This window comes from Cuculus canorus, chromosome 5, assembly GCF_017976375.1.
Source record: "Cuculus canorus isolate bCucCan1 chromosome 5, bCucCan1.pri, whole genome shotgun sequence".
Lineage (NCBI taxonomy): Eukaryota > Metazoa > Chordata > Aves > Cuculiformes > Cuculidae > Cuculus > Cuculus canorus.
The window spans coordinates 23,229,926-23,244,400 of record NC_071405.1 but is presented as its reverse complement, the minus strand read 5'-3'; the positions used below and the strand labels follow the sequence as shown (position 1 = coordinate 23,244,400).

The following is a 14,475-nucleotide window of genomic DNA, read 5'->3' as shown; positions in this document are numbered from 1 at the left end:
TTGTCTTAGCAGGAGCTCCTTGATCATCAGAATGGAAGGAAGAACTAACTACAGATTTACTACAGAGGAAAAAGAAAGCATGAAGAAGGAACAGAAAACATGAATTATATGAGAGGTGTCAAATCACAGAATGTAAAGTTAGAGTGTGGATGAAATGGCAGAGCAAAATGAGAGTGTGTGATGCCAAGAACCTAACTGCCCTGCTGTGGCCTTTCAGACCCTGGTGAGGGCCCCTGAATTACTAATTCATACTGTCCCCATTTAATGAAAGTCATATTAACAAATATCTAAAACAATTTTATTGTTGTGAGAAAAATATTATGGACCTGATGAGAAGGGAATTTTTTTGTCCCCAAACAGAATGCTGCGTTTTTTGTCAAAATATAAAAAAAGCCTTAAGTCCCAAATCTACTGAAAACTCTCACTCTCACATCTGGTTAGGCAGTTCCACATATTATAAAACATATGGCTTTCCAAAGAAGAAAAAATCATAAAATGGGTTACTAATAAAAAACACTAACTATACCAGACTTCAGTATGTTACAGGCAGGCTGTAAAAAGCGGACCCGAGTGTTCTTAAGTAAGGAACTTGTTAGTTCCCCTAGTTCGTTCCTTCTTATTTACAAGGAACTCTTGTTGCATACAGCTGCTGTGGTTTTGTCTGTATTGAAAAAGGCTTGATGGTTTGTTGTTACTAGGGTAGAACTGAAGAAACAATGCTGAGTGTAACTTCATTCTAGAAATCAAGACATGTTTTGGGCAGGTTATTTACTAAATCCTAAGAAAAGGGTTGGCTCAACTGAGTCAAAGCAAACTATTTATAACAGTACTTTTTGCCTGTAAAGGCTTAGTTAAATATTTGTATAACATTATTAAAATGCATTTTGCAGAGTTTTAAGACAAAAACTGCAAATAAAACTCGTTAGGCGTGGAGCTAAATACATTGCAGAAAACTACATTTCATCAGAATGGGCATTGCTCACTCAAGTAATTCAAGGAAATGTCAATGTGGCAGATTTTATTATGTTACCAGTTTCTACTAATTATAAATAGGAAGTACTTGTACAAATAAATGCAATAAACTAAAAACAATGCTTACAGAAGTTGTGAGTTCCACTTATGATAATAGGCCTGCATTTATGTAGTAGTGTTAAATATGGTGAGGGGTTTCTTTTTTGATGTCACAGTAATATTATATATGTATGGCAACAGTAATAACACCCTTTGTTAATTTATCCCTCTCTTTATCCATAACGGGGGATAATTTCCATGGATGCCAAGCATAAATCTGTACTTAGGTTTATATATAAGCTCTGTCTTCAGTCATCTACTTTACTCTCACGAAGCGCATTTTCTGTATTTACTTTGTTGAGAAGTTGTTAGCTACCATCACTATGAGCAGCTGAGAGATAATGTATCAGAATAATAGAATGGTTTGGGTTGGAAGGGACCTTAAAGATCACCCAGTTCCAACCCCTTGCCACAGACAAGGACACCTTCTACTAGATGAGTCTGCTCAAGGCCCCATCCAACCTGGCATTGAACACCTTCAGGGATGGGGCATCCACAGCTTCCCTGGGCAACCTGTGCCAGTGTCTCAGCACCCTCATCATGAGGAATTTCTTTCTAATATCTAGTCTAAATCTTCCCCCCTCCAATTTAAAGCCATTCCCTCTTGTCCTATCACTACAAGCCTTTGTACAAAGTCCCTCCCCAGCTTTCTTGTAAGGCCCCCTTCAGGTACTGGAAGGCCGCTATAAGGTTTCCCCGGAGCCTTCTCTTCTCCAGGCTGAACAACCCTAACTCTCTCAGCCTGTCCTCATAGCAGAGGTTCTCCAGCCCTCTGGTCACCTTCGCAGCCTCCTCTGGACCCGTTCCTACAGTTCCATATGCTTCTTACATTGAGGATTCCAGAACTGGACACAGTATTCCAGATGAGGTCTCACAAGAGAGGAATAGTGGGGCAGAATCCCCTCCCTCGACCTGCTGGCCACACTGCTTTTGATGCAGCCCAGGATACGGTTGGCCTTCTGGGCTGCGAGCGCACATTGCCGGCTCATGTCCAGCTTCTCATCAATCAGCACCCCCAAGTCTGTCTCCGCAGGACAGCTCTTATTCACATCATCCCCCATCCTGTATTGAGAACACTATTGCATTGACCCAGATGTAGGACCTTGCCCCTGGCCTTGTTGAACCTCATGAGGTTCTCGCAGGCCCCATTTCTCCATCCCATCCTTCTGGCGTGATGGCTGCACCACTCAGCTTGGTGTCATCTGCAAACGTGCTGAGGGTGCACTCGATCTTGCTGTCTGCATCACTGATGAAAATATTAAACAGCGCTGGTCCCAGTACAGACCCCTGAGAGACACTACTTGTCACGGATCTCTATCTGGACATCAAGCTATTGACCACTACTCTCTGAATGTGACCATGCAAACAATTCCTTATCCACCAAACAGTCCACCCATCAAATCTGTATCTTTCCAGTTCAGAGAGAAGGATGTTGTGGGGCACTGTGTCAAAGGCTTTACAGAAGTCCAGATAGAACCCATCTATTGTTTTTCCTGTATCCACTGCTGCGGTTACCCCATCATAGAAAGGCACTAGGTTGGTCAGGCAGGATTTGCCCTTGGTGAAGTCATGTTGGCCATCTTGAATCACCTCCCTGTCCTCCATGTGCTTTAGCATAGCTTGTCCATAACACACTGCGTTGTCCACATTTGAATGTGGAAAAACTTGATAGATGTTGAAAGACTTGAACAAAAACATTACTCCACTGAGCATACATTTTAAAGCCCATTCTTTCCAAGCTGGCAATAAGGCCCTACTCATGTGATGATTTCCAGGCTGTCATTGTCCATGACCACTATTTTGTTCCAAATCCTCTTCTCTCAGTACTTATATTCGTCTCTCCTGTTGATGCAAATGAATGAGCATTTTACAGATTAATAATAAATTAAATGTAGGAAACAAGGATTAAGAAATAGTTTTATAGTTTCTAAAGGAAGAAGTCACCAGTGGGATTCCTCAAGATCTGACTGTTCAACATCTACAAAAAGGCTGCAAATGGCAGTGAACATACAGTCGACAAAGTCTGCATATGGTACAGAAGTATTCAGGATTATCAGCTGGAAAGCTGACTGAGAAAGGTCACTTAAATATTCAGAAATAAATTATAAAATGGCTGAAAAAATCATCCTGGTATGTGCAAAGTGGTATATATGGGGAAGCTAATTCCAAGGTCTATACACAATAGTTACCTATTATCTTTTGCCACTCAGCAATGGGCTCTTAAGACACATGTAGCTCAGGAGAAGCCAAAAGCCAAACAGAATGATCAGAAGATATCGGGAAAAGAGCATAAAACAAACCAATCATTATAATTCCATTTAATCCCTAAATCCATTGTACACCTTTAGCTTAATCACTACATGAAATTCTGGTTGTGCAGTAGGATTAGTGTAGGAGTTAGAAAAACTAAAGGAATTCAACAAGGAGAATATTATGGAAGGGCTTTAGTATGTGAAGAAAAAAAGCAGATTCTCCTCTCTTTTTCAGTCCAGAGAGGAGAATACTGAAGTAAAACATCTCAACAACGTATAAACTTTTGCAGACAAAGTGAAAAGGGATGCTTATTTTTCCTCACCATGCAAGAATCAGGCACTGGGCTTGAGACAAAAAGGAAATAACTGTTTCAGATAACACATAATTAAGAAGTGGAACAACCTGCCGAAGGCAGCGCAAAGTGTGAAAGGACTGAAGATTACATTTGCAGTTCCTTTATGGAGGGCGGGCTCATGGATGCCAGTAGGCACAATGAGTGATTCCCTGGTTGGAGGCTTATAAAGGACTGACTAACTAGAGGTCATTACTTCCCTCAGCCCTTGCTACTGGTGCCCGATGGAGGATGTCTGGCTAGATGGGCCTTCAAACATAAAATGGGTACAAACAGAAAGGAAACATGGCTTCTTAGAACGTTCTCCTTTACGAAGCTGAGCATTCCAGTCTCAAGGAGACATTGTTCAGGTATTCCCTCACAGTGAACTCCACAAGGGAAGAGAGGGTGGTGGTGAAGGAAAGGCTGGCTCTGGAAACCCCATCCCCTCCTCTTCCCTCTGCAGCCCCCTCCTCCAGTCCTTGCAGTGATGGCAGCTGAAGGCACAAGGTATGCAGAGAACCATAGAATCACTAGGTTGGAAAAGACCCTTGAGATCATCAGTCCCAAACATACCTGTCCACTACTAAACCATATCCCTAAGCACTTCATCTACTCATCTTTTAAATACCTCCAGGAATGGTGACTCAGCCACTGCCCTGGGCAGCCTCTGCCAGTGCCTGAGAACCATTTTGGTGAAGAAATTTTTCCGAATGTCCAATCTGAACCTCTCCTGGTGCAACTTGAGGTCATTCCCCCTTGTCCTCTCACCTGTCACTTGGGTGATAAACCAACATCCACCTCTCCACAACCTCCTTTCAGGCAGTTGTAGAGAGTGATAAGATCTCCCCCCAGCCTCCTTTTCTCCAGGCTAAACAACCCCAGTCCCCTCAGCTGCTCCTCATAAGTCTTGTTCTCCAGCCCCTTGCCCAGCTCCATTGCCCTTCTCTAGACACACTCCAGCATTTCACTGTCCTTTTCGTAGTGAGGGCTTAGAGCTGATGCTCGTGTTGCCTTGCACGTACTATGACATGACCCCGAGCTCGCACCGTAGTCAGCACCCGCTCTGACTACGCCGCCATTTTGGGCGGGCGCACGGCGCCTCCCGGCTTGCCCCGCGCCGCCGCCATCTTGCCCGGCTCCCCGTGCGGCGCGGGGCGGGCGGGGACATGGCGCTGTTCCCGGCCTTCGCCGAGCCCGGGGAGCCCCCCGCCGGCGGCACCGGGGGCGCCAGCAAAGGTAAATGGGTGCAGGCGTCCTCTCTCTCTCTCTCGCTCCCCCGCATGGACCCTGCCGCCCTGGGGGCTCTGCCTGTGGCCTCCCCCGCGCAGGGGGCGCCCGAGCGAAGCGCCTTTCTACGGGGGGAGCCCTTGGGAGGGGGCAGCCCCGTGACGGGGGGGTTCGGCTGCTGCCTGAGGAGCAAGCGGTGTCACGAAAAGTGGAGTATTTGCGATTTAAGTTTCGTCTAAGTAACTGTATTATTTTTAAAACTAAACACGATGTCCCTCTGATGGCGTTTTCTTTCAAACAGTGTTTTTCCAGACGCTGTTCATTCTTTGGGGATGGTAACGTCTTGTGTGGGTGTGATCTGTGATGAACAAATGTGTCTTCTTCTGTGATCGCCTGTGTTCGCAGCCTTTCCCCATCTCAAGTGCAAGGTCAGGCAGAGAGCTGGCTCCAGAGCTCCAAGTTAGCAATAGTTTTGACTGTTGTGAAGTTCATAATAACACTAAAATGAGTCCTTGGAAAGTAGTAGAATATGCATAGATTCCTGTGAAAGTTTATATACGTGCTTCTCAGTGGGGAATGCATTTTGTAACCAGCTCTTGTCTCGCTGCACATGATTGAATGGAGATTGCTCCCTCGTGTTACCCAGGCCTGATAAAGGATGCTTCCTTTCTAAAACTTTAGAAATTTAGAGTCTTAGTGTTTATTTGCTGGCTTTTTTGGTATCACCTCCAGCTCTGATGGTAGATGCTCGGATGCAGGGCTGTGAAAATAGCGATCCTTGAGTATCTTAGCTTTGGGTGTGCGGTGGATAAGGTTTGCTTTGTGCAAAAAAACTGATTTTGAGTTGGCTTTATTTTCCTTTCTAGCCTTGGGTAACTGAAAAAAAATTTCTCATTTCCTTGCTTATTAAGCCACATTTCACTTGTAAAGGATATTGTCGTGGAAGGTCGTGAGTGAGATTATGATTCAGTTTATCATATTGACTGCCATGGTTACTGTCCATCAGTTATGCTTTTATTAGATTGCACACTCTCCTGGGTTGAAAACTGGTTGGATGGCCGGGCCCAGAGGGTGGTGGTAAGTGGAGTTAACTCCAGCTGGAGGCCAGTTACAAGTGGGGTTCCCTGGGGCTCGGTACTGGGTCCAGCCCTGTTCAGTGTCTTTATCAATGACCTGGATGAAGGCATTGAGTGCACCCTTAGCAAGTTTGCAGGTGACACTAAGCTGCGTGGAAGCGTGGATCTGCTGGATGGTAGGGAGGCTCTGCAAAGGGATCTGAACAGGCTGGACCACTGGGCCGAGGCCAGTGGCATGAGGTTTAACAAGGCCAAATGCCGGGTCCTGCACTTGGGGCACAACAACCCTATGCAGCGCTACAGACTGGGGGAAGAATGGCTGGAGAGCTGCACGGAAGAGAAGGACCTGGGGGTGCTGGTTGACAGCCGACTGAACATGAGCCAGCAGTGTGCCCAGGTGGCCAAGAAGGCCAATAGCATCTTGGCTTGTACCAGAAACGGTGTGACCAGCAGGTCCAAGGAAGTTATTCTCCCTCTGTACTCGACACTGGTGAGACCGCACCTTGAATACTGTGTTGAGTTCTGGGCCCCTCACCACAAGAAGGATGTTGAGGCTCTGGAGTGTGTCCAGAGAAGAGCAACTAAGCTGGTGAGGGGGCTGGAGAACAAGTCTTACGAGGAGCGGCTGAGAGAGCTGGGGTTGCTTATCCTGGAGAAGAGGAGGCTGAGGGGAAACCTTATTACTCTCTACAGCTACCTGAAAGGAGGTTGTGGAGAGGATGGAGCTGGCCTCTTCTCCCAAGTGACAGGGAGCAGGACAAAGGGGAATGGCCTGAAGATCTGCCAGGGGAGGTTCAAGCTGAATATCAGAAAAAAATTTTTCACGGAAGGAGTCATCATGCACTGGAACAGGCTGCCCAGGGTGGTGGGGGAGTCACCTTCCCTGGAGGTGTTTAAGGAAAGGGTGGATGAGGTGCTGAGGGGCATGTTTTAGGGAGTGTTGGGAATGGTTGGACTCGATCCAGTGGGTCCTTTCCAACCTAGTGATTCTATGATTCTGTGATTCTAAATGAGTAAAGAACCGTGTCTGGTGTAATGCCAAATTCTGAAGAATGCACAACGTTTATTAATTCTCTGGGGAGATGTTTTAAACTATGTTTTTTGCTTGGAGCTTCCACTACTCTTGTGTCTGCCCATTCTCTTGACACCACAGCAAAAGGAGGCTCTAAGAGAATTGTATACCTAGGTTTAATTTCTTTTGTGCTTGGTCCAGCTCTTATGGTAAGTTCTTGAAGCTTTTAGCAATAGAGGCTGGGGTTAGCTCCTTGTTCTAACTCATTTTGCATTACCCGCTGTTGGCATTGCAGCTGCTGATATTCATAGCTAATATTCAAGCTATGTGCAGGAGCCTTTCTGGCAGTGACGCTCGGTGCAGCTAAAACATAGTAAGAGTAGTGGACATAGTAAGATCCCCAATTACAGCTTCTAGGAAGAGAGGAGCCTCTGCCAGACAGAGTTACAGTAAAACTCTCTACTAGAAAGACTCTGCTTGTGTTTTAAAGCTCTGGGAAGTTAGCCTTCGTGTTTGTTATGCTTGGTCTGTGCACTGCAGGCCACCTGTCTGGATGATCAGGTTACACACAAAAAGATGTTAAGGCTGACTTTGGGATCTAGATTTCAGTTATTAGCACTGTTTATAAGTTACATTTTGAACTACTTGAAGTTTTTTATATGACAGTTACTGACAAAACTTTGAGGAACGGTGTTTGCTTTATGTTTTAGCCAATATTGTACTTTGTTTTTAATGAGCACATTTCAGCATAAATTATAAAAATTAAGCATTAACTCAGAATCACATTTATGGTGACATGTATCAAATTTCACATGTTCAGTTTGAGAGAACTTGAGAACTTGACAGGCAGCTTCAATGTCTCTGATAGATGACTCTGCTCAGAGCTGAGGCAAGGTCCATCATAATACAGACATCACAGGGTGTGTTGTGTTTAACGTCATATGCAAAACTGAGGTGTCTTTTGCAGTCATTTATGACTGCTTCATAGTTTGATTGTAAAAGTTGAGGCAATAATGTAAATATGCCAGCCGTGTTTTATTCCTCTGTCCACCTGTGTCTCATACTATCACAAACTACCTTTCCCATTTTTCAATGTAAGTGCTGCTGAAACAGAAGTGTTACTGTACGCTCTTCCTGTCCTGCCAGATTGCTGAGTTGCAGCAACCTCTAGAGTGCAAAGTAGTTTTGTGTATGGTTTCTTACAATTATGTTGTCAAGCTTAATTAGTTTTTGGTAGAAAATAAGTCACAACTTTATCAGTAGCCATACTGAACCAAGCACTGGTAATAATTAAGTCCACTCACAGCGGTAAGGGGTATGCACAGTGTTATTTACAGTCTGAACTACTCTGTAAGACATTGCAGTGGTTTTTGCCGAGAGCAGATTTTAGGGATTGTGAGAGGCAGCAAAAGGCTTTGCATAGCTCTTAAAAATTGTCTCTGTCGACAAGCACTGTAAATCTTAATTTATTTTGTACTTGGGAAGGTATAAAAAGAATGCCATTGGATTACTTCTACTGTTGTGTTTATGAATGTGGCTGGTAGAGTAGAACAAGTTTGTGCATATTGTTACAAAAAAGTATTTTATATCTTTTATTCTTTGAGAATATAAATCTAGTCTGTGAAAATGTTAAAACTTTTTAGGCATCTGACAACAAAAAGTAGCAAAAATGAAAAGATAGAGTTTTAAAGTTTGGAATACATTTTGATGTTTGAAATGTTTGTATCCAGCTGACTGATTCACTGGAGATTATTTACAAGAGGTTTGGTCTTAAATGTTGTGTAATGGAAAAAATTGTTCAGTTATTTCTGAGTATTACGTCAGTTTGATTAAATTGTTCAGAAAATACTGTTATTTGGAGAATTCTAAACATTTCCCCGGTGTATCCACGGAGGAACATTGACTGTGCTACAGGACTTGGTTCTTGCGGTGTGATTCTTCGCATTTTTAAAAATGCAATTTGATCTCATCTGCTGAGGTAGAACCAAGCTGCAGGTGCAGTCAGGGGATTAGTGTTTATGGCTCCATTTCTCAAGATGAGTTTCACTTGGAGGCCCTACAACAATAATTTAGAACCTAAAAAATAAAAGTATTCTGCTTGTGCTCACTGTTGGAATCATATTGCACCAAGTTAGTGAGTGACTTCACATCTGTAAGGGAATAATTGATGCTTTCAGGTAAAGTTAAGTCAAAATAATATCTTGGAAATTAATTTCTAATCGCTAATGGTGATAATAGACATTATCTTGCTATATTTAAAGGCAAATTTCCTATGAAAATGGATCTCATGAACACTTGCTGTACATCTGTCTGCCAGCTTGCTTCCTCAATCTCTCCTCCTGCTCAGGAGTTCTAACCCTTTCAGGCAAATTTCTTGTAGTGGGAGAGAGAAATGACAAAAGTAGACGAGGTCTGTGAAAATCTACATCTGCTTAGAGAAGATAAACCTTGCTTAAGTGCCAGGACAGAGAGGCTGTAAGGTGACTTGGACTGTTACCAGGATGTATGGGTTTAGCAATGAGCACATGTACATCAGCCACCTAATAAACATCTCCAGAGATCACAGTCTGATGCAGCACAGGCTGTCTGTTGGCCAGAGAGTAGTTAGGGGATGCGGCAAAATACTGTAGAAGGGTCTAGAGAACACAGGTAATTCCTGAAGCTGTGACAGTAGTGGGGAGTGTAAAGGATGGAGGACACAACTCGGAAATGGAGGCTTGATCCTTTTGTGACCTGCAGGATTTATTTGCTGGGAGAAGGAGAGGAGTGACGGTTTTGCCAACTCGCTTGTATTTAAGAATGCGGTTCTGGTCTTAAACAGAGAAATATAAAGACAACTGCTTTCCACTATTCTGCCAGTTCAGGTGTAGCCATCTTTGTTTGAAGTGTGTTTTGTGACTTGTAAATGTATAGGGTTGGTCAGCCCCATGTTTTATTGTGCCTTCTAAAACAGCTGGAGTTTTACTGCTTCCTGTGTTTATTTACGTCTCTGTTCATTTTGTCAATGTGGTCAATAATGTAATTTTAAAAAGAAATGTACCAGTTGCTTTCTTGTTTTCAGTTAAGACTGAATTACTTAGTGCTGCTATGAATCTGTATCTTCATTTGGAGGTTTTGCCATAAGGCTCAAGGTTATAAAATTTAGCATGCTTGCTGTTGTATGCAAACTTATTTTTCCCTAGTGTGGGCTGTTCTGTATCTAACGTGTTTGCACTGATGAATAATATAAGAAAAAAATCATTATTGGCATTAATCTTTGGAGAACCTGGTAGTATGCTCCTGAAATTTATGAAAAGCCTGTTTTGATGCTTACAGCATTTTTAAAGACCTTAGATCAAGATCTTAAACATCTCAGACGTTTTTTCTAATTGTCTGAATGTTCTGTCTTGAATTCTGAATTTTGTCATCCACAACTCCGCTTGACTGAAGGCAAATTATTTAATTTCTTTATGCTTTCAAGCTTGCTTTTTTAAAAAAAATGTAATGCGGTGTTTTATTGTCATGAGTATGAGTATTAATATACTTGAACTGATTTATAAACAGTAAATCTTCATTCAAATCAGTACAGAACTACCTTACAATAAATTTTTTTCTACCAGAAAGTATCATTTGTTACACATTACAAAGGAAAACAATAATTTACTAGGAAGAACAGACACTCAGGCTACAGAGAGTATCTTTGTGCCTGAAGTATGTTATTGGAGATCTGGCCAAAGGCCAGTTAGATCTGTTTTGTGTGTCTTTGGAACAGATGTAATAATTTTAAGGAGACCTGACTGCTAATAAGTTATCGTTCTATGCTGTTACATGGTAAACCTTTATGTCAGAGACAGCCAACTGGTGATATTTTCTGTTTTGTTAGGTGTGTCTAGGTAATGCAACACATATCAGAACAAAGATGGGAATTTTTTTTTTTTTTTCAGTGAATTAAGCTCACTGAAGATTTTGGAAGAATGCTTTATGGTAGATTTGCAGTTTTAGAATCATAGACACATGCTTAAAATGAAGGCGTTTGTGCAAACATGGATTAATATAAATTAAATAGCAGATTTTTGTCGTATTTAAAGAGGCAAGTGAGGGTCATGGTTTTAAGGTTTCAGTTTTTATTCTAATTTTACATTAATTTGTCTTAAGTATTTTCCAGAGGCAGGGGTGTGTGTGATCTCATGTTGATTTGCAACAAACTAGGGCAGTGTTTTTGCCTCAGATTTGGTGATTCTGTTTGCTGCTTCCAGCTGGGGAGTGGTGTGTGGGTTGGGGCACTGGTTGGAACCGTGTTTCGGTCTTGACAGTGCTGTGGATTGTGGGTTCTGCTTGGCAGAGAGGTGGAGGTTCAAGACCAACTGCCCCCTGGTCAGTGTAGGAAGGAGCAGTCTCCCAGGAAATGCAAAGTGGAGCTTTGTTTGATTCTTTGTATTTCTTGATGAATTTAACTTCAGTTAACTAACTGTTTTGCAGTTATTATTTTGTGGGCAACAATTCTGAGATATGAGATGGAAGAAAGAATTCTGATATGAAAACCTGTTTCTGAAGGAAATACTTTAGAAGAAGGAGAGATGTATGGCTTGGCAGACAGCAAGTGCATGGTATTTAAGGATTAGAGGTCAGCGTAGTCAAAAGCAGAAAGACAAGAGTGTGATAGGAAGAACGCTGAGGCAAAAATTGTTGTAAAGAGCATGGAGAACAGGCAGGGAGACCAAATTTGTTCCTTTTGTTGTTATCTCCTGTGGTCTGGCACCGGAGATGCTGATGTTGAATTCTGTGCTTGTGTAAAAATAATATTTACTTAGCATGCTAGAAAATTTCGCATACTTAAAAGAATTCTAGAAATGAAATCTCTGAGAAAATGGTTATAGGAGTTGTAATACCATAATAATTTTGGCCAAAATATCCCTCTCCATGGGCTGTCAGTATCTAATCATATCTTGTGGCTGAAATGGTCAAGGTGTTGATACAGAATGCTTAATGAAAATTAATACATGAAAATTGCCATCAATTAGCCTTTTCTTTTCCAGATTATTTAAAAGTCTAATAGTATTTTGATGGTTAGAAAACTGAGAATCTAGTGGCATGTTTTGATGTAGTATAAAACGCTTGAATATTTTTATCAGTAATGTATGTCCCTATCAACAAAATAAGTGTTAGAATTATTTTCCTTACAGTGAATAAAGTACATTTTCGTAACTTTGTGTAAGTTGTATTGTATTCATAAACTACACCTTTCATTTAATTACGCCTTTCAGTATTGTTTCAGTGTTAATATTTAAATGTGTAAATATATACATATATGTAAAAATATATATATTGGTATAATTATGATTAATACAGATAAATTATATGAAGGTTCATTAGAAGATCTTGTATAATTGTGCACATATAACATTTATACAGTAGATAAATAAAAATTTTTACGTAGACAGATTTTTTTTTTAAACTACATAGTAATGTATGAAACATCTGCTTGCAGCATGAACTTTTATGTCTTATGATATTGAGGGTTTTAGAGCTTAGTTTGGTATCAGGGGAAGATTCCAGCTCCTAAATATTTTACTTCATTACAAACTAGCAGAAAGACAAGAGCGTGAGATACTTCTAAATGGAAATTTCATGGACTGCTTTCAGATGTTCAGTTATTACAGGTGACGTAGTGACATTTGCTGTGAATTTAGCTGTCTGCTGATTAGGTTAATGACTCAACTTTAAAAAGTACAGAAGCTAATTTGTACTTTCCTTTACCTGCAGATTTGGACTGGCTTAGTAACCCAAGCTTCTCTACAGAAGATGCACTATTACTGCATCAGCGCACTACAGAAGTTGCAAATCTCATCCCTGAAAAATCACCGCTAATAAGGTAGAATATACTTCAATATCTTTTAAAATAGCCTCTTTCTTATGTCCTTCTTATCTTCTGTTGTGTGAGGACAAAATCAGGATCTTCTGGGGCTGGTTTTCATTCCACTGCTCAGTATTTAAAAAGGCCTGAACTGAGTTATATATAAAAGAGTGAATAATACTTTCGTGTCCTTTAACTTAAAATAATGAGAAATTATGCTTATGCAATTACATTCCCATTTTTTCCCCTCACAGCTGCATTTAAATCATTGTTATTTTGGAATGGAAAGGGAACTGAGTGATCATGATTCTTCATTAGCTTTTGAGTGTCCTAAGTGACCCTTGAAATAGCGTAAAGATTAAGCATCATCTTTGTGATTCCTCTGTGAAAACCAGTTCAATCAACCATTCCACAGTTGGATTTTTTACTTTTTAAAGGCTAGTTGGAGATGTGAATTAATGAAGTATTACATGTATCAAGTTGTGCGACTGTGTCGAACATGCTGATCACTGAAGTGGGTGATGCTATTCTTTTACTAAAATTGGTTCTAAGCAGCCACATTTGCTGAAGAACTGGTTATAATACCTTCATTAGAATAGTTGTTATGTTTGGCATATCTACACTATAACTAGCACTGAATAGTTAATGGAATCAAGTTGCAGCTGCCAAGTTAAAGAATTTGGTCACTTTTTAATTTGATACAAGCTGCTGTGTTTATGGTAAGTAATGTTATAGAATGTCTTTATAATAACAATTGCAGCTGAATACATCTTTTCCTATACATGGTCTTACATTTACATGTATTGTGTGATTGGATTGCACTCGCTGTTCTGTTTATCAGTTGTATATTCTGCTTATATTTCTTCAAATCTTTTCAGGACTTGAATGTCATAAAATTCAGAAATTTACAAATTGCCATTCAGACAGGATGATGTAGTAAACCATATTTAATCTTTGGAAAAGAGCGTTTCAAAGAATAGTTACAGAGAGGTGTTTGATCTTTTTGCTTATTACTAGGGTACATTCCCAGTTCAATAAAAACTAATTATTCCAATGTAGCTGGTGGTTTTGGGGGGGGGTGTTGATTTGATTATTTTGCTTTGAGGAGTATGTGTTTGTTTTAAAGGCCTGTTAATGGTTTTCCTATGGCTTCTTCTTTCTTAGTGCCCTTGAATAAATTGTGTAAGTTTCTTTTTTTGGGTGCCTTGCTTCAGAAATGCTGCATTTTCTTTTATTTATGTATTAGGAATACTGAGACTTGTCACTCCTTTCTTTTATTGAAAGATTCCAGACAAAATGTTTAGAAAGAGCTTGTGCTTTAATTAAGGGGTTAAAGAACCTTCATATTTCAGTTGACTGTTAAGTATAGGAGTGTAGGTACTATTTACAATGATATACGTGTGTTTTGACAAAACTGTCTCTTCTGTTGTCTCTCGGTCAGTTGTCTTGTGTATGTACTGTTTAATACTACCGTACATTATGTCATAGCATTAATTCGATAGTCATCAAAATTTGTTCTTGATCGTCGAGATCTGAATTTCTAATCTGGAAGTGATTTTAAAAGTATATATTTGATATTTCTTAAATAAATCATAAAGAAACAAGGAAAAAAAAACCAGACTCTTATTTTGCAGGTCACCCTGAAAGATTTCTCATCCTTTTAGCTTGA

The 14,475-nt window shown here is 40.7% G+C and overlaps 1 protein-coding gene across 1 annotated transcript in view; it reads left to right on the top strand.

The window, feature by feature from the left end:
* The first annotated feature begins 4,765 nt into the window (after positions 1-4,765).
* NRDE2 (NRDE-2, necessary for RNA interference, domain containing) overlaps positions 4,766-14,475 on the top strand; it is a 34,874-nt gene continuing 25,164 nt past the window's right edge. Inside the window, exons 1-2 of the mRNA XM_009561301.2 lie at positions 4,766-4,894; positions 12,716-12,824. Of these exons, the coding sequence (XP_009559596.1) occupies positions 4,825-4,894; positions 12,716-12,824 (179 nt within the window). The 5' untranslated portion in view covers positions 4,766-4,824. The remainder of the gene's footprint in view (positions 4,895-12,715; positions 12,825-14,475) is intronic.